The sequence below is a fragment of the Hyaena hyaena genome, unplaced genomic scaffold (genome assembly GCF_003009895.1).
Source record: "Hyaena hyaena isolate Hyena2069 unplaced genomic scaffold, ASM300989v1 scaffold_56, whole genome shotgun sequence".
NCBI lineage: Eukaryota > Metazoa > Chordata > Mammalia > Carnivora > Hyaenidae > Hyaena > Hyaena hyaena.
Genome location: NW_024080688.1, coordinates 4,316,275 through 4,341,588, shown reverse-complemented (window position 1 = coordinate 4,341,588; position 25,314 = coordinate 4,316,275). Strand labels below are relative to the sequence as shown.

General features: G+C 39.1%; 1 protein-coding gene across 1 annotated transcript in view; it reads right to left on the bottom strand.

Moving 5' to 3' along the window:
* RAD18 (RAD18 E3 ubiquitin protein ligase) overlaps positions 1–25,314 on the bottom strand; it is a 107,092-nt gene that overhangs the window by 21,713 nt on the left and 60,065 nt on the right. Inside the window, exons 10-11 of the mRNA XM_039231276.1 lie at positions 18,537–18,668; positions 13,739–13,913 (exon numbers count right to left, since the gene is read on the bottom strand). Of these exons, the coding sequence (XP_039087207.1) occupies positions 13,739–13,913; positions 18,537–18,668 (307 nt within the window). The remainder of the gene's footprint in view (positions 1–13,738; positions 13,914–18,536; positions 18,669–25,314) is intronic.

Genomic DNA, 25,314 nt, shown 5'->3' with positions numbered 1-25,314 from the left:
CAACAGAAGGGACAGCACCTAAGTCAAAAATTCTGGATGCAACTCATGTTGTCACTGGGGAAAAATCTGGCCTGAGCATTACTGGCTTCAATTCTGTTCATGGACTTTGGAGAAGTCCCCTTACCTGTCTAGGCAGCCTCCATTTCCTTACCTGTGATACAAAGTTACTATATCCAGTGACTTCTTGAGTTACCTTCTATCTTAAAAATGTTTGTATTCTATCCCAATATGCCTTTTCCTCAGGTTCTAAAGATCTCCATGGAGACCTCATATATCTGTTCCTCTGATTTAAAGCAGAGGTAGAAAGAAATGAGAAGGCAGGGGGAAAAAAACCCTCTGGTTTCAACTTCCAAGGTGATGGTAACAAATTATAAATTTGATCAACTGACTAAAAAAAAAATTCCAATAGCATGATATGTAAACTGTAGATTTCTATTCCATCCAATTTCATTCACCAGAACAAGTGCAAAAGGACTGTGATTTTGAATTCTTTTGTTTATTTGTTTGTTTGTTTCTACAGAAAGCTCTTACCTGGCTGCCCAGAGTCTGGAGTCTGGGAGAGTTGATTCAAAATAGTGACTACATACCTAATATTTAGAAGAAACTGGTAATTCCTTCGAGGTCTTATTCTTGCTCTTCTCAAAGCTTTGTGAAAAATATACTATCTGCTACTCTTTTTTCTTTTAATGAAAAATTGAGTTCTAAACCAATCAAGATTGTATCTCAGTTTTATATATCAAGCTAAATATATCCAGAGGCATATGGAACAAGAATTCCTGTATACTTTATAAAATGTCTGAAAACTAAAACAGAAAAATATATTTTAAAATTGCCAACCTTAGGGACACCTGGGTGACTCGGTCAGTGAAGCGCCAGACTTCGGCTCAGGTCATGATCTCTTGGTTCACGAGTTTGAGGCCCCTGGAGCCTGCTTCGGGTTCCGTGTCTGTCTGTCTGTCTGTCTCTCTCCCTCTCTCTCTCTGCCCCTCCCCCGCTTGCCCTCTGTCTCTCTCTCAAAAATAAACTTAAAAAAAATTAAAAATTTAAAAAATGCTTTACAAAATTAAACAAAATAAAATGTCAACCTTATACAAGTATTACCTTGTCATGCCAACCAAAACTCTCAACACAACAGTCATCATAACAAAACCTTGGGTGATGATCAGACACTGCGCCAAGCTATGACAATGGAGGGGTCATTTGGTAAGTGTGGAACCTGGAAGGAACTGCCAGCTTCTATAGGCACTTTAGATACACAAGTAATCATTACTCTAGAATTTAAAAACCCTCTCTTGATACAGGAAATTGAAGGGCTCAAAGTAATTTTATAGAGGATTTCTGTATCATGGCAGTTCATGAATTTGGTAAAAACAAACGAAAAGATCTGCCACCTGGGACTGGCCCAGAAGGCTGAAAAATCAAGAACTTACTATAAAACAACAAGAGCAAAGCTACTATAAAGAATCCCATCAGATTACCCAACAAAAATACATAATAAAAAACTCCCAAAACGTGCCAACATCAACTGCCTGAGAGTAAAAGAAAACTTTATTATGAAACAGCAAATGTTTTCTGCCAATGAGTACTGAAGAAAAGATAAAACTACTTGTCTTTTCAAATTATTCTTGGAAATCACTGCTGAAATGACTTTTACAAGTGTATATTCACTAATTCAAATATGGTAACTGAAGGCGAAGAGGCATATTGTAAATTATGCATGATTTCTCTTGTGATGAAATGCAAAGGCTGGGCTACATCTTCTGATGTAGAGTACTACATCTTCTGATTTTACAGAGTAAAAATACCAGTACAAGAAACTGGAGGGGCCCCTGGGTGGCTCAAGGTTAAATGTCAGACTCTTGATTTCAGCTCAGATCATGATCTCACAGTTTGTGAGGTCAAACCCTGCATCAGGCTCTGCACCGACAGCACAGAGCCTGCTTGGAATCCTCTCTCTCCTCCTCTCTCTACCCATTCCCCGTTCACTTTCTCTCAAAAACAAACATTAAAAAAAAAAGAAAGAAAAACTGATTTAAAAAAAAAGACAATGGAGAGGAAAGTAGGATTCTTTCCTCAGGCCACATTTATGGATTAAATTTTAACACAGCACAAAATAATAATGCATTTTTGGGAATGCATGAAAGCATAGTTTTATTAATTAATTTATAGGACTAAACATAACAGGTGATGTTAAATGAAAGGAACAAAGGAATAGTTCAATAACTAAACTTACTACAACCCAGAAACATTGTCCAATCTACCACTAAAGAAAATAACATTTCGATAACCTTTGGTTTTCCAGTATTCAATACATTCTTTGAATATTCATACCAATATCTTGGTATATCATACAATATATGGATTGTGTTCATACCAATATCTGTCTTTATTTTGATGTCCTAATGAACTTTTTAAAAAATAAACTTTTTTTCAATTTTAGGATCGTTTTATATTTCAGAAAAGTTGCAAAGACAGTACAGAAAGTTCCCACATGGCCTACATTTCAGTTTCTTCAGTTAACAGCCTACATTAGTTTGACACATGAGCCACAACCAAGGAAGCAATATGAATACGTTACTATTAATTGAATATTAATTAAAGTCCCACGCTCAAATTGTATTTCTTTACTGTTTAACATCTTTTTTTTTTTTTTTTGCTGTTCCAGAATCCCATCTAGGACACCACATTACACTGAGTTATCAGGTCTCCTTAGGCTCCTCCAGACTGACAGTTCCTCAGACTTTCCTTGTTTTTGATGACCCTGACCGCTTTGAGGAGTACTGGTCAGGTGTTTTGTACTATGACCCTCAACTGGAATCTGTCTAATCTTTTTCTCACAACTTGACCGAGGATGTTGAGTTTTTGGGAGGAAGACAACAGAGGTAAAGTGTCATTCCGACCACATCACATCAAGAGCAGATGCCATCAACAGAACACTGCACTTCACAGTGACCTTGATCTCTTGGCTGAGGTAGTGTCTGCCAGGTTTTTGTTTTCTCTTTTTTCCCCTTCTTTTCTCTTCCCTCCCCTCTACTCCCACCTTCCTCTCTCCTTCCCTCTCTATTTTTCTCTTGCTCTCTCTCTCTTTTTCTGGCATTGTCATGCTTTCTGGACTCAGCCATTTCTCCAAGAAGCAGTAGTTCTTTGTTTTGGGGAATGCTATTACAAACCAAGATCAGTGCACTGGGTGTGCTGCCTACGAGTGCACTGCCTTTGCTTCTGGGCCCTGGCAGCTGACGAGGCAAGGAAACACCTGTGTGTACCTTAGCTCACTTACATCTGAGTCGACAGGAGCTAGCCATGAGATCACCCTGTGCCACACGGAAAGCTGTAGCCCTACTTGTCTGTAATCCCCTACTCCCAACAGCCTGCCTCCCATCTGCCACCCATGTTAAGACAAAGACACAGAGCTAACGTGACAAAAACAAAAATTATGCTAAACTACAGGTGTGTAAGATTAGATAAAAGTCTTCTGAAGTACAGCAGGGAGAAACTTCACATATATTAGAGAAATATTTGAGGTCCACACATCAATGCAAATGAAATATAGATAAGTACACTTCAAAATACTACACTGATTCTTTTTTGTTGTTGTTGTTTTATTTTTGAGAGAGAGACAGAGACAGCATGAGCAGGGGAGGGTCAGAGAGAGAGGGAGACACAGAATCCGAAGCAGGCTCCAGGTTCTGAGCTAGCTGTTAGCACAGAGCCCGATGCGGGACTCGAACTCACAAACCATGAGATCACGTCCTGAGCAGAAGTCGGACGCTTAACGCACTGAGCCACCTGGGCGCCTCTTTACTACTCTCTTGATTCTTAAACATGAATAAGCAAGCAATTCTGTGCAAAGAAAATATTTATAAATAATTACTATTAGATGTGCCTTGTATACCTACATAGAATGTTAGCTGTTTTTTAATGTCTAAGGAAGGTTCAAAGTCACATAACACTGCCACTCATCTAAAGCCACTCCTAAAAAAGGCCAGTGGTCTGCTGTGCTACAGCCAGTGAAGTAACTTCAGAAGTGGGAGAGAATATCCAAATACCCAAGGCCCATTAACAGTACGGTTACCTCTAGCGAGGAGAAACAAAACAGGAAAATAAGGAAATATGCCCGACAATCAAAGAACTCCCAAATCTATGCTTGTGATTTTCTGCCTAAGGCCAAGAGATTTTTATTCAGTTTTTCAGTAAATTTTAGTATGATGACAGATTATTTTGTACTTCAGTTTATTATCACACAAGATGAAAGAGTAAACTGTTTCTAATCAACAAGCACATTTTCCCCCCATCAGTCTGTGCACTCATTTGTCTCAAAGCTTTCTAGATAATGTTCCTGTCTCTCCCTGACATCTAACACTTCTTCAACAGCCCCCAGGCACCCCTATCTCTTCCTTTCCTGGCAGCAGCGGGCAAGTATGCTCGGCAAACAGACGTGCAGGGGTGCAGGCAGCTCTGGAATGCCCAGGGGCATTCCGACTTTCTCTTGGACTCTAACAGGCAGAAGCCTCGAGCACCCCGTCTGTATTGATGAAGCATACGGAAAACCAAACCATTTCCCATCCTCAGCTGGAATCACTGCCTTGGCAGGCTCTGCTGGTGCCCTGGCCCGGCCTCCCAGCCCGATCCCCTCGGTGGACCAGGCTTGACCTCCAACTGTCAAGACTTCCGTCAGAGACTCCTCTCGCTGTTGAGGTGTGCTCTGTCACCAGCATGGAAGGCTGCAAGCAGCAGGGAGCAGCCCCCCGCCCAATAACTGACTCCCTTAGCCCTTGCCTGGGTTAACTCAGGTGAGTGTTTTATTTTTTATTTTTTTTTTAATTTTTTTTTAATGTTTTTTTATTTATTTCTAGGAGAGAGAGAGAGACAGCGTGAGCAGGGGAGGGTCAGAGAGAGAGGGAGTCACAGACTCCGAAACAGGCTCCAGGCTCTGAGCTGGCAGTCAGCACAGAGCCCGACGCGGGGCTCGAACCCACGAACCGCGAGATCATGACCTAAGTGAAAGTCGGACGCTTAACCGACTAAGCCACCCAGGCGCCCCTCAGGTGAGTGTTTTAAACCAGCCTAATTCCAAGGAGGCTCAAGCTCTGGCTGTGCGGTAATACCTGGCTTGATGACGTGCCCCCTTCCATACAGTCTTCCTGCTCCTGTATCACGTGCTCACCTCCTGCAGCAGTTCCGTCACCTTCCAAGTTAACCGCTTCCACTCAAATCCTTGTCTCAAGGTCTTCTCGGGAAATCCAACCACTTCAAGAACTGCGTATTTCCACTCTTTCAACAGTGGGAAGAGCAAGCCAGCTTGGAATTATTGGTCCAGAGACGGTGGGCTCTGAGGTAAACCAGCCCTGGGTTCAAATTCTGATGTCGCTACATACCATACATACAACCTAAGCAACTTAATGAACTCCTTTAACCTTTCATGTCCACATCTTAAAATGGGTTTGCCTGTGGACTAAATGTATAACACATGCAATGCTCTTAGTGCTCAAATAACTGTCAAAATCACACACGTTTACTGTCTACATTAATAAGGCTTCACCAATAGACTTGACTATTTCAGAAGACTTGTCTAGGAAGATAAAAGTTGTAGCTTTGTTGTTGACTCCAACAATCCAAAAGACCCCATCAGCTTTTCAGTAGAAAACATCAAAGGACATACCCTCAGACTCTTTGCAGCCTCACCTCTTTAGAACCTTGTCCAGCTGTGCTCACCAGTTCTCAGTTGTTGGCTTACCTGATCCTAACCAAGCCTGCACTGAAAGACCTGCCCAAAACCACACTTCGAAATCTCAACATGCATCTCAACTTTGCCCTTCTGGCTCTAAGAGGCCACTCTGACGACAGAGGGAGTGTTTCCTCTTCCCTTCAATCAGCAATAAAACTCAACTTGGTCTCAACAGGCTGATGATGCCGGTAGTCAACAGTCCTTAGATGAATGTCACACACTGGCACTTTTTTTCTTAAGACTGTGCCATCGTTCTCCAATTTACTCTGAACTCAGGTAAGGCTGAGATTCCCTTAAATTTTCCAACAAATGGTAATCAAGATATCTTCATATTTTTGTGTTTGTTGTGGTTTTCGTTCTCTTGCTCTGAAGAATTCTGGACAGTGCTTCCAAAAGTGACTGGAAAGCGAAGAAAAGTTGCACCAAAATATATCAAATGCATGGCCAACCGTCGATTTAAGCCTTTCTGTCCAAGAGCCTGTTGTGTGCCTATGTCTGTGTTGGACTTCTTGCAACGTTGCTCCTACTAACTTAGTGGTTTTTGCCAGAAATCGTGAAAAGTTAAAATCTATTAATTCACACCTTGTCTGACGTAGACTGTTTTATGACCAACAATTGGCATCTGTAGGATGGTTCACCGAGGTTACAAAGTGGTGAAACGAGCTGGTATTCACAAGTACTGAACTCACAGTGCCCGCTTCATTAGCCCGCGCTCTCTAACACATCAAAGCGGAGATAACCTAGCTGGGTTTGTCCTGGACTGAATGACGGAGATAAATGAAAACCAGATGCACCACCCCATGTAGACCCCTGGCTGCCACTTTTTTTTTGGACAATATATCATAAATATAAATCTTTCCTTTAGAAAATGTCCTAGAGGGGCGCCTGGGGGGCTTAGTAGGTTAAACGTCCAACTTTCACTTAGGTCATGATCTCGTGGTTCGTGGATTCGAGCCCCACGTCGGGCTCTGTGCTGACTGCCAGCTCAGAGCCTGGAGCCTGTTTCGGAGTCTGTGTCTCCCTCTCTCTCTGACCCTCCCGGGCTCACGCTGTCTCTCTCTCTCTCCTAGAAATAAATAAAAATATTAAAAAAAAATGTCCTAGAATAGACAAACTTTTTGATTATGGACAATGACTTCTCAATGATTTTTTAAATTTTAATAATTTCATAGTTACAAAAAAGTGACTATTGGAGCACCCGATTAAGCATCCAACTCTTGATTTTGGCTCACGTCATGATCTCACGGTTTGTGGGTTCAAGCCCAGCATCGGGCTCTGTGCTGACAGTGTGGACCCTGCTTGGGATTCTCTCTCTCCCCCTCTCTTTCTCTCTACCCATTTCTTGTTCTATCTATCTCTCTCACAAAATAAATAAACATTAAAAAGGACTTTAAAAAAGTGACTCCCATACCCTTCACCTGGATTTTATAGTTGTTCCCATGTTGCCACATGTGCTCTGTCCCCCTCTCTCTGATGTGCTCACACACATATTACTACTTTTTAACCACTGAAAGTGTATTGTGGCCATCATGTACCTTTAACCTTTCAGTGTGCATTTCTTCAGAACTGCATGCATTCACATCCATGACAACAATGAAATTATCGAAACTAGGAAACTAAATAGTGACACTGTAATATTATCTTATCTATAGAGCTTATTGAAATTTCTTCAGTTAGGCCAAAACATAATGTCTCTTTATATATATTTCTTGCTTACAACTAAAGTGCACCAATACGTATTTTTAAAATAATGATCTAAAGCTTCTTCCAAAGAAAAGCAGGACTATTATTCATCCCTGCATGAAGATAAAGCCTCCTCTATAGGTCATAGTCAGAAGTATCTTTCCTTATAATGTATCACTCAATAAAAATGCACTTTTCTCTGCTTGCCAAAATTAGGGAACAAAAGCTCTCTCTTTTTCATTAAGAAGAACAATAAGTTAATTTACAGAAAGCTGGACAAGTCTCTTAAATTCCCGGAAATCACCTAGCAAGAAGTCACATAAAAATGTAAAATTCTAATCAATTTGTTTAGCATCTGTCTTCATGTTGGCAACAGAGAATCAATACAGCATTTGTAATTCAAATTCTAAAAAGAATACTTGCTTAAAAGTTAAGAATCAAGTTAGTAACAAAACAGTTTCATCTCAATAATTATTTGGATTGATATACCTACTTGTTCTTAAAATAGAATTATTCTTAGTTGTCACTCTGCCATATTATGTAACTTTGAGTACTGTTCTAACATACAGAAAACATCTTTATTCAGCAGTATAATAGTAAGATCTATACTCTGTATTACAGCATGACTGCACAAATTCAGAACAATGTGCAATATATTTACACTTACATGAGACCCAAAACAGCATGACTTTTCTCTTAAAAGTGAAAAAATGAACAAAAAACTGTAATTAAGAACTTTTTATTTTAAAAATGTTCACCTATCTGTCCATACCTCTATCTTTAGAAGGATCTAGACGTGAAAATGTTAATATGAAGTTATTTCTGACTGATAAAATTATGGAATTTTATTCCTTCTGTTTACCTAAATTTTCTATCCTTTACAACGAACACGCACAACATCTAATTTAAAAGTGCTTCTGAAAATGTATGGCTTTACAATGAAAGCAACAAAACTATCATTAAAATTTTGTAAAAATGAGAAAATTTTAAAAATAATGAAAAGAATAAAGATAGAAACATTTTAATATATAAGGAATAACTATAATCCTAGAAGATTGATTCATGATCTGCAATGAACAAGTGGTAAAAGAACACAGGTAACTTACCAACTATTATATTCATCAAAAATAACAGGTTTATGGAATTTCGGGGTTGGAAAAGATCTCAGCAAGGCTATTAACCTTCCATCTGATGCCTGAATATTATGGAAAATAAAAGGTGAACCGAATAAATAAAGACGACTTACCTCTAATATGCTAAGAGTCTACTAGAAGCATCTGGTTGTGATGGGTCCCTTTCTCACTTTGAATTCTTTTCCTGATTTCTATGGAGCTAATTACTCCAATCAAAACGGGATCCTTTGACTTTTCAGGTTTTGTAGTCACTAAGTCCCAACAGCTATAACCAACGGATCACTACACTTCAGGACAACTTTCTACCACAGTACCACCAGCCAGTATCACGATGTACTTTATGTGTTTCCAACTAGGTGATGAAATTGTATTTGAAGTGAGTCAGATGCCTTGTTCATAGTCAAATACTGCATTTCAAAAACTCAAGACAATAATGATGACAAGATGAACTATTATTTTATGCCACTTAGAAAAAACCTGATAACCTTTTTCTCTCATTAATTTGTGAAAGATATTTTAAATGACAAACCAATGATATGCTAACAATGCATGTAACTCAAATTGTAACAGTCTGGGAAGCCATGATGCTTATGAACTGGTAAGTACATCAGGACTACAACCTAGCTGGTAGCAACTTTAAGATGCCATTGATTACAATATACATCACAATTTTAGGCATTCAGACACAATTTCAGACATTAAAAGAAAATGGATGTCTTAGAAGCAATATATTATTCACTTAATAAAGCTCTAGTAGGAACAGCAGACTAGTGATAAACTCTTGGCAGGAGACTTTTTTGAAAATGAGTGACAGACTCAATTCTTAAGGACTCTGATGGGTAATAATAGGAATGACAAAAATAGTCAAATAACTATAGTACAAGATAGGATTTAATTTAGATAAACTGCTATGGAATTCAGATACCCTGCTAAAGGAATTTAGAGAAGAAGAGGAAATTACTTCCTGCTTAGTGTGAAGAATGAGAGAGAAAGAGATCAGAGGAAAGGCTGAAAGAGGTCATCCAAGAACAGTCCTGAGGAATGGCTGACAGAGTAATGTCTTAGAGGAGGTAGATGAATTTATCTTAAGAAATAATGTCTCCTTGATTGAAGCATTATTTACAATAGCCAAGTTATGGAAGCGGCCCAAGTGTCCATCAACTGATGAATCGATAAAGACGTGGTGCACATATATATACAATGGAGTATTATTCAGCCATAAAAAAAAGAATGAAATCTTGCCATCTGCAATAAGAGATGGAGCTAGAGAGTATTACGCAAAACAAAATAAGTCAAAGAAAAACACATGCTATAGGACTTCATTCATATGTGTAATTCAAGAAATAAAACAAAGGAACAACAACAAAAAAAGAGAGATACAAACCAAGAAAGAGATTCTACAGAGAACAAACTGATGGTTATCAGAGGGGAGGTAAGTGGGGAGATGCATGAAATAGGTGAAGGGGATTAAAGAGAACACTTATCAGGGCACCTGGGTGGCTCAGGTAGTTAAGTGTCCAACTCTTTTTGTTTTTTTAATCTTTATTTTTGAGAGAGAGAGAGAGAGACAGACAGTGCAAGCGGGGGAGGAACAGAGAAAGAGAGGCAGACACAGAATCCAAAGCAAGCTCCAGTCTCCAAGCCGTCAGCACAGAGCCTGATGAGGGGCTGGAACTCAGGAACTGAAAGATCATGACCTGAGCCAAAGTCAGACGCTTAACCAAGTGAGCCACCCAGGCTCCCCAAGTGTCTGACTCTTGAGTTTGGTTCAGGTCATGACCTCAGGGTAATGAGATCAAGCCCCTGCGTTAAGCTCTGCACTGAGCGTGGAGCCTACTCAAAATTCTCTCTCTCCACCCCTTCCCTATGCTCTCTCCCTAAAAAGAAAGAAAGAAAAAAAATGAGTATACTTATCATGATGAGTACTGAGTAATGCAGAACTGGTGGATCATATTATACACCTGAAACTAATATAACACCATATGTTAACTACATTGGAATCAAAATTAAAAACAATAATTTTTTAAATGTCTCTTTCTCATTAAGGAAATTATTTAGAAATGTCTTTAAAAAATTGTTTTTCTGTTATCATAAATAGGAAAGAGGCCAGAAATTACAAGAAACCTTAAAACGGAAGGCAGAGCTGGAGGCAGGTCTGATTGGCTGGCGGCGGTGAACCGTGAGGCACGGTATCCACTGAAGACGAGGACACAGACACAAGCAATGGGTGTGGACTAGGCGGCATGGGACATGCAGTAGAGAGTAACTGAGGACTCTGTCCCCGTAGGAACACCCAGCTGAGGCTGAATAAAATGAAAAGCTCACACCTTTCTCTAGCAAAGTTCAGAACAGAAATGGGAGGGTGGGGGACGACGGGGGTGAAGGCGAAGATAACCTGTGGGATTTAGCTGAAGATTTAGAAGGAAGGAGATGCAGCATCCAGCCACAGAGTCCCAACGTGTGCAGCATTACTGAAGGTGATGTAAGTGACCTCATCTTCATAAAGTAAAATAGTCACATATTTATCAAAGATTCTCAGATCTATGACCTGATTTCATCTTCCCCACAGAGCTGAGATAATAAGATGTTTTTATGTTTTTCACAGATATGGAAAGACTTCAGAAGACGGATCTCAAGTCACCCAGCAGATCCCACTGCACAGCCGGCAGGTGTAAGCCTCCTCCTCCTCCCCCTCCTGCACATGCCCCCCTCGGCAGGCTTGTTTTGAGTCAGTTGCCCAGGGGTCTGTCCTCATATCAAGGCAAATAGCACCAATACAGGCTCGCTTCATTCTCACACTCCCTTTGGCCTTCGTTTCTGGGTATTATAGAAGGAACACACTCCGTCTCTTAAACTTCAAAATCTTAGATAGATAAAATGACAGGACAAATAAAAAGAGTGTAAAAAAGAATTTAAATAAGATAAAAAATTTAAAGATTAAAACACATTTAATATTTACTATGTATAGACCAGTTACTCAAACTGCCTGCTTTCTTAGGGCAAGCCAAACAAATCCTCATATACGGTCTCTAAAGCTATGCTTCCAAAGTGTAGAGGCAAACTCAATGTTTCTTTTTCCTTGTAAGATTCCAATTTAAAAAAAACCCAAATGTCCATGAGCTAATACATGGATAATAAAATGTGCATCCACACAACAGAATTAATATGCCACAGTGTAAAGGGACACATGTCACAACATGTATGAACCTCAAAAACATTATGCTAAGTGACAGAAGCCAGTCACAAAAGGCTGTTTGATACTGTTTGATCCCACTGGTATGGACTGTCCCGAGTAGGCGTATGGATCGAGATGGAACAGAGATGAGTGGCTGCGGGCAGAGCTGGGAGGAAGTGGGAAGTGACTGCTAACGAGTATGAGGGTTCTTTCTGGGGTGATGAAAATGTTCTAACATTGTAGTGACAGCTGTACGATTTTGTGAACATGCCAAAGACCATGAAATTGTTTACTTACACATGCAAATTGCACAGTATGTAAATTATATCTCCATAAAGCCACTAATGTGCATAATGAAGAGGGAGTTCCACTGGATACAGGTGCATGTGTGCGGAGACACACACACACACACACACACACACACACGTACAGAACTAAACAAAATGTGAAACAGAATATAAGAGCTTACCTTAAAGACATTTCTTAGTGGTTTAATAATCTTCATATTTTGGTGATGCTAATAAATCTGGCTGAGGCCAAGACCTCCAACAAACTCACGCTCCTTCCCATCCTCCCACACCAGATAAATACACATCTGGCCACCATGCAGCTCCTCCCACACTTTCTTCCATTCCCCCACCTCAAATGTGTCCCAGCTCACCCTGGCATTCGCACACATTCAGGCATTCTGTGACTATGGTTAAAAACTAATTCTTACTCACCTGGACCCTGATTTTCCTCCATTTTTACCCTGCATTCCTGTATGATTTGTATTTGATAAAAAAAAAAGAAAATACTGGCTACTGGACTTGAAGGAACAGCCTGATGTGGAGAAACTGGGCAGCAGTACCACACTCTTGGACAAAAGGGACAACTTGCAGACCACCACGTGTTCTTGCCTTACCCAACTCGAGAGATGTTTTTGACTTTGAAAACATTAGGGGTGAGGTGAGAAGATTTTCCCTTCCTAATACCTGAGCCTGAATAATTTGAAACCATTTCCTAAGAATCCCTGGAAAGCAGAGGGGTTTGAGGTATACTCTTCTTATAAAAAAATTCCTCTTAATTTGATGTTTTAGATTAGACAATCTATCATTCTAGAGCACTGTTAATTTTTAAATGAAGAAATATCAAAGATTAAATAATGTCTAAGACACATTGACACAATGGTTGTAGCATTTAAAATTGGTATAATTCACTAAGAAGGCAGCAACACCTACCATGGTCAAAATGGTGTTAAAAATAAATAATTTATTAGAAACAAAAGGGTCTATAAGGAGAGAGTTTAATCACAGCTTTAGGTGTGTAAGTAGAACCCTGGGGAAAATGTAGATATCGAACAGAAACTGAAGGGTTTGGTCAATTATGATACAGAACCATCAGAGAGCTCTGTACCTACTAAAAAAAGAGCTATAAAGATGAGGTAGAAACATGGGTACAAACAGTTTATGATATAAAGTGAATGTCAGAACACAAAAATTATATAAATATATACATACACACACTCATATATATGATTTTACACTAGATCATCTTCTAAAGTACATCGTCTTTTAAAAGTATCATTTAAAGAATGACTCACCTCCAAGTCTCTCCTTTTTAAAGCTTTCCCATCTGTTCTTACTTTCTCAGTTATGTTTTTCTTATTTGTTTTTCTCTCCTCTACACTGTCTTTCTGTTCATTTCTATTTTCTAATATAGTTGTCTTTACCTTCTTCATTCACTGTCTTGACAAAAACATCACTGTCTGCCATGCTTTTTTCCAACACCAGGAAAAATATCTATCTAAAGGGTACAGAGTAGGAAACAAAGCCACCCTACAGCCAATACAATGCTGTCTCACACACTGCCTTGCTTGTTGTCACTGTGGAAGTTACAAAGCAGTAAGAAGAGACTGAAGTGGAAGAGACTGAACCGCCCCATGCCTCAAAGTTACTTTTTAATTGTTCTTGCCTTTCTATCTTAGGTGCACAGGAACAGAAAATAGAAATTTACAATAACTGGGTACTGCAGATTTCTTACCTATTGAATGAGTCCGAGTCTGATGAAGAAAGAGCTTCTTCTTGAATATCAGTACAACTGGAAGAATCATCTGGTCTGTCAGGCTCCATTCTCCCTGGAGATTCCAGCTTTGACTGAGGGAAGTGGTTTGTTATGGGGAGAATAGCTGAGAATTTCATTTTTTTATCTTCCTGTTCTAAAAAGGTAATAGAAAAAGAAACATTTAAGAGTACCATAAAATCTACAACTTCTGTATATTATTTCTACAACATTTAATATTACTGTTTATACTCAGTAAAATGGAAGTTTATATAAAATGGAATCCAAAACCCCAGTGACAGAGAATAAGAATCATCAATCATCACTCCCGTGTGCCATCCAATTATAATGCCCATCCCATGCACTTCCAGATTAATTAATTTGAAACCAAAATTTCCTTTTAAAATCAGGAGTAGTGAACTGTGTAATTCTAATGAAGCTTCTATTTATAGTACTACTAAAGAATTCCTGCATATTTCACAGATCAGAGAACACCCACCAACATATGAAGCACAGTAAAAGAACATTAGAGATTTGATATTTATCACTGAGTGCTATGTGGTAGTGAACCATGTGGAAATTTCTCTTAGTCTGTTAAATGGAATCTAATAATTTACTATGGAAAAGGAAAACTAGTCAGATATTACCAGTATTTCCCTTTGATCCAATACATGTCACATTTCTATGTATCCCTTGTCATAGCCTCAATTTCTCAGGTCTCCTGTTGCAGATAAAAATAAGGGAAGCTGGAGGCATGCACACAGGGTTGGCAAGAATGTGACATAACAGGGACGACCAAATATGTCCCAATACGAGTGCAGAAATAATCCCCACGGAGGGGTTCCTCAGTGCCTGGGGCTCTCCCTCACGGTCTGTTTTAGGACTCTGCTAGGATTTCAGCTGTACTTCTTTAAGCTTCAGGAACTTAGTAAGTCCTTAGCAGGCAAGCCACATGTGCTAATAGTGTAGCACCCCTTTCATGAGTTTCCTCCCAAAGAAGCAGCGCTCTCACACATCAATCACCCAGGATGCCTGCAGACACATGTGATCGACAAAAGACACTAAGGAGAATTGCCAAGGTTTTGTTATAAAGAGAAAATTTATAGTAAAGAATAAGACAGATTCTTTAAAAACAAAAACAAAAAAACCTTTCCAAGTCCACACAGTCAAAAGTTTTCCAAGATTTTTCCAGAAATAGTAAGTTTTTCTTATACTGAAGAACAGCATAGGTCACAAAAGTACAATTAAAAAAAAAAAAAAAAAGCTCTTGATGTTGCCTGGCTTTCAATAAGTAAACCATTACCTCTAATGTTTATCTGGGAAAAGGAAAGATGTTAACCACAACAACCGTCCAGGTGCTCCAGGACCTCCTCTTGTAAACAGACCCCCATGATCACATTAGAAAGAATCAAGCACCTGGTAAACCCAGGGAACCCAGGCAATCCAACACTCCCTGGCCAGGAGAATGCAAGCAAGCTCACAAACCAGAGAGTGGGAATTCTTAAAACTTAACTTTCCTTAAAACTCTCTTTTATTTTTGCACCTGATTTATAATCATCTTTTACTTCTTCCCATATTATATAACTTCTGCAAGATAAATTCCCTCTTGGGGACAAATATCATTCAACAATTTGTGGGCACTGAAAGTCAGTCATCTTTCATGTATCTATCCATCCACAGATGTCAGAACAGGACGTCAAACAGAGCCTCCAAATATGAGGCTCCGGCATTAAACCTCCCCAGAGACATGCAACAAAAACAGATGAAGGAAAAAACAACAGATGAGGGATTTACTTGAGAGAACATGTACCTTGCTGGCTTATATTGGCACTTCAGTGAGTAAGTTTATCCGAAAGGGCAAAAATCACACTTTAGGATGCTATACAAAGCTCAACTCTTCAGTAAGCCTGTGCTCATCTGTCTGTCTCCTCTCTCTCACACTCTCCAGCCCCCTCGGTCATGGGCATTCACGCACAACAATCTACTAGCAGCAATCAGCTCTGCAGGCCACGGACAGTAGTATTTACAGGCATATACTCATAAAGGGCACAATCCTGAGTATAAGCAACTAATCGTTTTCAAGATACATCCAACCAATAGCCAAAACGTTCTCCAGATTAGGATATTAAGCCAGATTTTTTCAGAAGCTAAACTGCTTTCTAAGGCAATCCTCTGACAATGGCACAAACACACATTCAAGTTGTTCACAAAGAACATGAAGGTTTATACTCACGCAGCAACCTACTAAATGACACCAGAAGAACTTTGGAAAAAAAATAAAGAATGTGATAGCACATAAAAAAATAAAAGACTTAGGGATAAATCTAACCAAGGAGGTGAAAAATTTAAACAGTGAAAACTATAAAACATTGTTGAAAGAAATTAAAGACATAAATAAATGAAAGACATCCTATGTTCACAATCTAGAAGACAGTATTATTAAGATATTGGAAGTTACCAATGTAGTCTATAGTTTCAACTCAATCCCAATGCTACTTTTTGCAGAAGCAGAAAAATTCATCCTAAAATATACATGGAATCTCCAGGGACCCAAATAGTCAAAACAATCTTGAAAAGGAAGAATAAATTTGGAGGACTCATACCTCCTGACTTCGAAATTTATAACAAAGCTACCATAATTAAAAGAGTATAGTACAGACATAAGAAGAGACCTTTAGACCAACAGAAAAGAACAGTGAGTATAAAAATAAACCCTCACATGTAGAGTCAACTGACTTTCAACAAGGATATAAGAGCATTCAGTGTGGAAAAGATAGTCTTTTTAACAATTGGCGCTTTATCTATATATAAAAGTATCAAACTGTGGACTCTTACCTTACACCACACACAAAAATTAATTTAAAAGGGATCACAGACCTAAACATTAAGAGCTAAAACAAGAAAACTCTTAGGAAAAAACAAAGAGGAAAATCTTCATGAATGATTCAGCAACAATTTCATGGATATAACACCAAAAGCACAGGCAACAAAAGAAAGAATGAATATGCCAGACTACATTAAAATCAAGCAGCTTTGTGCATCAAAAGAAACTATGAAGAAAGCAAAGAGACAACTGAGAAAATGCTTATAAATACTTGCAATTCATATTCATGAAAAAGGGTTAATATCCAGAATATATAAAGAATTCCTAAAACAACAAAAAACCAATCAACCCAACTGAAAAATAAGCAGAGCATGAACAGACATTTCTCCAAAGAAGAAAAACACATAGCCAATAAGCATGTAAAAAGATACTCCACATCACTAGTCATTAAGAAAATGTAAATCAAACCATATCACTTCTTATCTACCATAATAGCTAGTGTAAAAAAAAAAAAAGGAAAATAACAGGGGTTGGCAAGGATATGTAGAAACTAGAATCCTTAAGCATTGCTGGTAAGAATATAAAAGGGTGCAGCCACTTGAAAACAGCTTGGTGGTTTTTCAAAAGGTAAACACAGAATTACCATACAAATCAGAAAGTCAACTCTTAGGTATATACCCAAAAGAACGGAAAGCAGAGACTTGAACAGATATTTGAACACTAATGTTCATAGCAGCATCATTCACAGTAGCCCACATGTGAAAATAACCCATTACAGATGAACAGATAAACAAAATGTGGCATACACATACAATGGAATATGTGGCCATAAAAAGCAATGACATTTTGATAGAAGCTATAACATGAGGACCTTGAAAATATGCTTATTAGTGAAATAAGTTGACAGAGAAGGACAAATATCAATGACTCCATTTACAAGAGATACCTAGAATAAGCAAATTTCACAAAAAAGTAGAGACTACCAGGGTCTGGCTGGGTAAGGGGAAGAGGGTTATTATTATTTTTAATGGGTACAGATTTTATGCTGGATGATTAAAAAGTTTTGGGTGTAGACAGTGGTGGTGACTATTTTTTAAAAAAATTTTAGGGTTCATTTTTGAGAGAGAGAGAGAGAGAGAGACAGAGCATGAGATGGGGAGGAGCAGAAAGAGAGGGAGAGGACGACACAGAATCCGAAGGAGGCTCCAGGCTCTGAGCTGCCATGAACCACAAGATCGTGACCCGAGCTGACATTGGACACTTAACCGACTGAGCCACCCAGGCACGCCCCAGTGGTAGTGACTGTTATAAAACATTCTGAATATATTTAATGCTACTGAATTGTACATTTATGAATAGTTAAAATGATAAATATTATGTATAGTTTGTCATGATAAAGAAAAAAATAAGGAATTTTCTTGTGCACTTCTCTCCATTATGACTCTGTTTTGTTCACTGGTCCAAATAAAGCCCTGGCAATAGAAATATAATATTAATCTCAAATTTTAAAATGGATCAAAATTAAGGAATGTGCTACATATACGCACACCAAGTATATAAGCTTCAGATGTTTTAGCCAAACATTCCATCCCAAAATAAATACCAGTGACCTATAACGAAAATTATGCTAGAATAAAATTATTTGTAGGATATCTGAAGATATACAGCAATAAATCCTATACTTAGAAAACATCCTCAGGCTGAAACAACTAAGAAACTTCTGATTTATGAATAAATGAAAGATTTCATAAATTTGTCTTCAAGACAGTCTTGTAATCATTTTCCCCACAGTAATAAACTGAGTTTACATTCAACAACTGCTATATGTCTACAGATATTTTTTTCCCATTTCAGATACTTAATAAAAAAGTAAATTCCTGTGACTTTCTTTTCTTTTTATATTAAAAATGAACAGTGAAATTCCACATATTTCTGTTTTTAATTAAAGACTCTTACCCGTGCATAATAGCTTTTCTGTAGATTCATCTTCTTTTCTCATTACTTTTTTGGCTGGCGTTTCAACAGTTTTCTTGTATCCTTTTTTGGCCTGATCCACCAGAAGCCGAAATTCATTCTGATGTTTTTTACCTAAAATTCAGAAGATCTTCTCAGTAAAGCAAGGTTATGTTTGTTATGCTGGCACATGGAGAATCAACAAGTGTACAGGCTTGCTCAAGAACCACATCCTTGGAAAGCACCTGCCGTAAACCTAAAAGCTGGGAACCACACAAATACAAAGGGCTGGGGGTCACGGAAGCCTCTCCTTCTCTCCTTCCTCAGATACAAACATGGAAACAGGATAGTCCTACTTTGCTACTGCAGGTTTTTCCCAAACCCCTTACTCTGAAGGGCTTTTGATGAAGCACAAAAGACATCACTTTCATAAATAATTCCAAAAGACACCATTCTAACTCCCAAGAAACAAAAGAGTACTACCAACATGAAGAACATTAAGTGACTATAAGCGCAGAAGCCTTGAGGAGAGCTGGGTTATAAAAACAAAGAAAATCCATTCCAATTTCCTCTTTTTTCCTTTACGTTTCTTGCCTGTTTCCCATCAAGATCCCTTACCTCCACCACCCCCCGCCAATCACCATATCTCAGGATGTAATTACACCAATCTTCACAAACATCTGCTACTTTGGAAGCAGCTGTACTCCCCACGATACCACCATTGCTGCATAGAACACCTGCTGCTTTCATATCTCTGAAGACAACGTAAGCCTGATCTCTAGGTCACCATTATTACTGTACATTAACTTGCTCAATAAAGAATCACCAGTCATTGTTACAGCACAGGCTTCAGGACATCTCTTTGTGATTCTGAACTGTGGTGCAAATAGCTGAGGATGCATTTTACTTATCTAGCACCCTCAAACACCTAAGATATGGCTCAAAATGATGCCAAAAATCCTGTAAAAATATATTTTAGAAAGACTCATACTGCAGGGGCGCCTGGGTGGCTTAGTTGTTTAAGCGTCCGACTTTCGCTTAGGTCATGATCTCGCGGTTCGTGGGTTCGAGCCCCGCGTCGGGCTCTGTGCTGACTGCCAGCTCAGAGCCTGGAGCCTGTTTCAGTCTGTGACTCCCTCTCTCTCTGACCCTCCCCTGCTCACGCTGCCTCTCTCTCTCTCTCCTAGAAATAAAAGACTAAAAAAAAAAAAAAGACTCATACTGTAAATAGTTAAAGTTCTGAGATTTACAGATACAGTAACCAACATTTTCCCTGTGGCACACACTAAGAACAATTGAGTGTAGGAAAAAATGTGTGCTTTTATTGAAAACTATGCATTTTCTAGAGCTCTCCTTCCAAGATTCCAAGCATTCACTGCCTCTGAGCTCTCTAAAGTGTAGATAACTGATGTCAATGGAAAATAATTCTTGTCTATAGACATGCAAAATCCTGTCTGGTGAAGGTTCAGTTGACTTCTCTCTCCACTGTGGAAGAAGCCAGTTTTGTCTCTATTTGTACATTGATTTCAATAGACCTGATCTATAAATGTGACTGTTCTTTGGACACTAGGGAGAGGCTGCTCCTAATCCCAATATATTTATGTGTATGTACATGTGAAACTCCCAGTGAAACTAACATGTTGGGTTGTAAAGTATCTGGTAAATTTTAAATTAAGAGACTGGTTAAAACTTCAGCAAAAGAAATATGGGCTGGCTACAAAGATTACTGGGAAAAGTTTGCTCTTTAGAAATAGGTGAGATCCTATCTAGGCAATAAGCCTAGGTGATTTCTTTCAGGTCCTATTTAACTCTATGCATTTGAGGATAATTATTTTGTACTTCCTTCAGCTCCCCAGAAGCAATGGGTGAACACCACCACTGACACTATGTAGTTTGTGAGGCTAGGGTAACATAGCACCGTGGGGTCTGCGTAATTTAGTCAGACCTGGTCTAGGCCATTTTCCCAGTAAGGCCACTGTGTATCTATGAATTATGGGTGTAAGACTTACTTAAGAAACTTGTTCAAGTAATCTCATTAACAGTTAAGGAGGCTTAATGACTTTCTCTTCTGAAGTAATAAAATCCCAGGTTTAAAAGAGATTTTCTTTGTTCAGTCTTATTACCCCTTCAGCTAGGCTGGAAACCAAACAGTAAATGGCAGCCACTGCTCTGGCTTTGACCCAAGAGGAACAATAACCCTGGCTCAAAAGATGAACAATGCCAAGAGATTATGACTAATGAAATTGTTCCCATTCATCTCTTCACCTCATTTTAGGAGCTGTGCCATCTGGCAAGAAGTTCCTTAGAGTTTAAAATCTTGGTTCTGCTAATTAGATGCCCTGAATTTATCTCTTAAAAATATTAGGTGGCTGACATAATTGTGGGAACTCATGAATGCACTTTACATTCAACCAACTCATATCCTTCAAGATTTTTAATACTTGAATAATATCACCCTTTTGCCTTTCTAAGGTGAAATATCATAATCTTTTCTAGTGCTAAGTCAAGCCATTCGTTCCCTCCTTCACCACCCCTTAACTACTTTCTAAACCATCTTTTATAGCCAGAGTGTCTCTGGCTCTGCTCGTGAACTCAGCGGTACACAAGACCAGACCCAGGCTCTCTCAAGAATGGGACACTCACCCTCTACAGCGATGACACTGAGATACTCACTCATCTACTTGAAGTCACAGAACAAGTTTGGAGTCAATGTCTCTTAAAGTACAATTTCATACATTTTTTTCCCACAAACCTCCTAGGACACCCAAGCAGCTAACCCTGGATGGAGAAGAGAGTAACGGTAATGGCTAACGCTAAGGGCTTGTTCATTTAGCCCTGAACTGAACACTCTCACTTTATTTCGTGATGTAAACCTAAAATTGGCACTCAACACTGCTGTACAACTTTTCCACCTTTCTCTAGCAAACTCTGCTTTACTATTCTCCATAATGACCATTTCAAGCTTTTGCATACCTGCGACCCCTCCCTGCTCAGCTGGCCTCACACTACTTTGAAAACATAGAAACATTCTAACAGGAACTTTATCATCTTCCAACTACCATTAATTCATCTGTGCACATACGCTCTATATTCCTTGAATTTCATGAAAAATGACTGTCCTTGCAGCAATTTAAGGCCAACCTCTATCTAACTTACGCTCTGGAGTCCATCACTAAGGCCTGCTCAAATATGTAGCATCTGTAATTAACCTCTCTCTTTCTTACATCATCAATTTCCCACTGGCATATAAATATGCCTGGGACTGTTCTGCTGAAAGTGAGAGTGTGGGTTATGAAAACAATTAGGTAGAGACCAGCATTTTTTCTTAGTGATATAAAGAGTATAAAGTGCCAGAGTACATTAAAAATGGAAAGAGTAAGCAAACGAGATGTCCTTCAGTAGCTGAATGGATGAACTATAATATATCTAGACAATGGAATATAATTCAGCACTAAAACAAAAAGCACTATCAAGCCATGAAGGAACTTTAAATGCACATTGCCCAGTGATAGAAGACAATGTGAAAAGACTACATACTACAGGAGGCCAACTATATGACATTCTGGAAAAGGCACAACTATGGAGACAGTAAGATCAGTGGTTGCCAGGGGTTTTGTAGCTGGCAGGGTATGAACTGACAAGACGCAAAGGACTCCCTAGGGCAGCAAAAATACTCTGTAGTATATCACAGTGATGCACGTCCTGACATCTCTGTCCAGATCTATGGAATGGACAACACCAAGTGTGAACCTTCAAGTAAAGCATGGACTCTGGTGACTATGATTTCAGGGGAGGTTCATTACTGATAACACCAGAGGTGTGTGTGTGTGTGGGGGGGCGAGTTTGATAATGGGAGAGGCCATGCATGCATGGGGGCAGGAGATATATGGGAACTGTAACATTCCCCTGCTCTAAAAAAATAAAGTCTTAGAGAGAGAGAGAGAGAGAGAGAGAGAGAGAGAGAGATGCAGTACAGACAGCTTGGATAACCAACTGGTTTTGGAACTCAATTATCCCACTACTTACATTTTTTCAAAGTCAATAAAAGTTTGAGACCAAAATGATGGATAAAAAATTTTTCTTACATTGGAGACATGTAAGGCTGGGAAGGGGGAATGTGAACATCATCTGAAAATAGCTGAATATAACCTTAAAAAAAGGGTAAATATTGCTTTCTAAAACTTTTACTTCAGTAACGTGTGTATATAGTTAGTAATGATATAAAATATAATTTTCACTGTGGGCTGCAGTCAGAAAGATCAAAAGACACTAGGTTAAGTATTTCCCAACTTGAAAAACAAACAAAACCATCTCTTGATCAACACCCACCTCCAGCTACCCCCTCATTTTTCTCTCCCTGACAGAGTAAAACCTCCCCAAGAGCTGTCCACCTTAGTCTCACTTCCTCATCTCCAGTTTCGTCTCATGGACACCCATAGCTTCTGACACCTTCCTTCTTAAGAAACTGTTCTGTGCAGGGGCGCCTGGGTGGCTCAGTAGGTTAAGCGTTCGACTTCGGCTCAGGTCATGATCTCACGGTTCATGCGTCTGAGCCTGCTTCGGGCTCTGTGCTGACAGCCAGCTCAGTGCCTGGAGCCTGTTTCAGATTCTGTGTCTCCCTCCCTCTCTGTCCCTCCCCTGCTCACACTGTCTCTCTCTCTCTCAGAAATAAATAAAAATCATGAAAAAATTAAAAAAAAAAAAAAAAAGACCCATCAAACTCTTCTGTGGAAATTAGCTTGCTGCTTCTGAGCTGTGCAATGCACAAGTCAGTCGCTTAACCAACTGAGCCACCCAGGAGCCCCTAAATTAGCTACTTTTTATTTTTATTAAAAAAAATTTTTTTTTTTAATGTTTTATTTATTTCTAGCAGAGAGAGAGAGAGACAGTGTGAGCAGGGGAGGGTCAGAGAGAGAGACACAAACTCTGAAACAGGCTCCAGGCTCTGAGCTGGCAGTCAGCACAGAGCCCGACGCGGGGCTCGAACCCATGAACCGCGAGATCATGACCTGAGCGAAAGTCGGACGCTTAACCGACTAAGCCACCCGGGCACCCCAATTAGCTACTTTTTAAACAAACAGCATTTTTACTTGAAAAAACAGTAGACAAACTGATTATTTACACTTGGGTAATATATTTTCTCAAAAGGGAATGAGGGAGATTGTCACTTGAAGAAAAACAAGTGACAGCATTTGCTGCCAAAGATAGGGATAGCTTTCAAGTGAACTTCAGAACTCTGGTAACGTGTATCTGCCATTACAAGCTAACAGTTTCCCAACACTTAACTTTCCTGAGAAAACTGGTGGTGAAATTAAGGAATGCTATTCTTTTATCTTATATAGCATAAATGAAAAATGCAAATATTTGCAACTCAGTGAACCAATATTTTCCAAATAACCAACAAGTGATGTTACAAAATCATTCATAGGTAGAAGGTCCATTCAAAGCACATGACAGGCCAGTGGATTTTTATGCGGTAGAGTATATAAACTTCATTAATATGATTTCAAATTCCGTTGTAACTAACCTTTCTGAAATAACACTTGCCAACAATACCCATGATCATCTAAAAAAAAAAAAAATCTACTGAAACACTTCCCTCTTCTCAATTACCCACCTGTTTCAGGCTGGATATTTTTCATATGTTTTAACCAAAACAACACAAAACAACAGTTTAAATGCAGAAGCTGATATGAGAATCAAGATGTTCTCTATTAAGCAAGACATCAAAGAGATTTGTAAAAATAGAAAAGAATGTCACTCTTCTCACTAAATTTTTAAATGAGACTTCCCTGGCACAAAAACAGACACACAGACCAATGGAATAGAATTGAGAACTCAGAATTGGACCCGCAAAATATTGGCCAACTAATCTTTGATAAAGCAGGAAAGAGTGTCCAATGGAAAAAAGACAGCCTCTTTAAGAGATGGTGCTGGGAGAACTGGACAACAACATGCAGAGGAATGAAATGAGATCATTTTCTCATACCATACACCAAAATAAACTCAAAATGGATAAAGGACCTGAATGTGAGACAGGAAAACATCCAAACCCTAGAGGGGAAAGCAGGAAACAACCTCCTTGACCTCAACTGCAGCAATTTCTTACTTGATACATTTCCAAAGGCAAGGGAATCAAGAGCAAAAATGAACTATTGGGACCTAGTCAAGATAAAAAGCTTCTGCATAGCAAAGGAAACAATCAATAAAACTTATAGGCAACCGATGGAATGGGAGGAGATAGTTGCAAATGACATATCAGTTAAAGGGCTAGTATCCAAAATGTATAAGGAACTCACCAAACTCCACACCCGAAAAACAAATAATCCAATGAAGAAATGGGCAGAAGACATGAACAGACACTTCTCTGAAGAGGACATCCAGATGGCCAACAGACACATGAAACGATGCTCAGCGTCCCTCATCAGGGAAATACAAATCAAAACCACACTGAGATACCACCTCACACTGGTCAGAGTGGCTAAAAGGAGCAAATCAGAGGACTCTAGATTCTGGCAAGGATGTGGAGAAACGGGCACCCTCCTACACTGTTGGTGGGAATGTAAACTGGTGCAGCCCCTCTGGAAAACAATGTGGAAGTTCCTCAAAAAATTAACAGTAGAACTCCCCTCTGACCCAGCAATAGCATTGCTAGGAATTTATCCAAGGGACACAGGAGTGCTGATGCATAGGGGCACATGGACCCCAATGTTCGTAGCAGCACTCTCAATAGCCAAATCATGGAAAGAGCCTAAGTGTCCATCAACGGACGAATGGACCA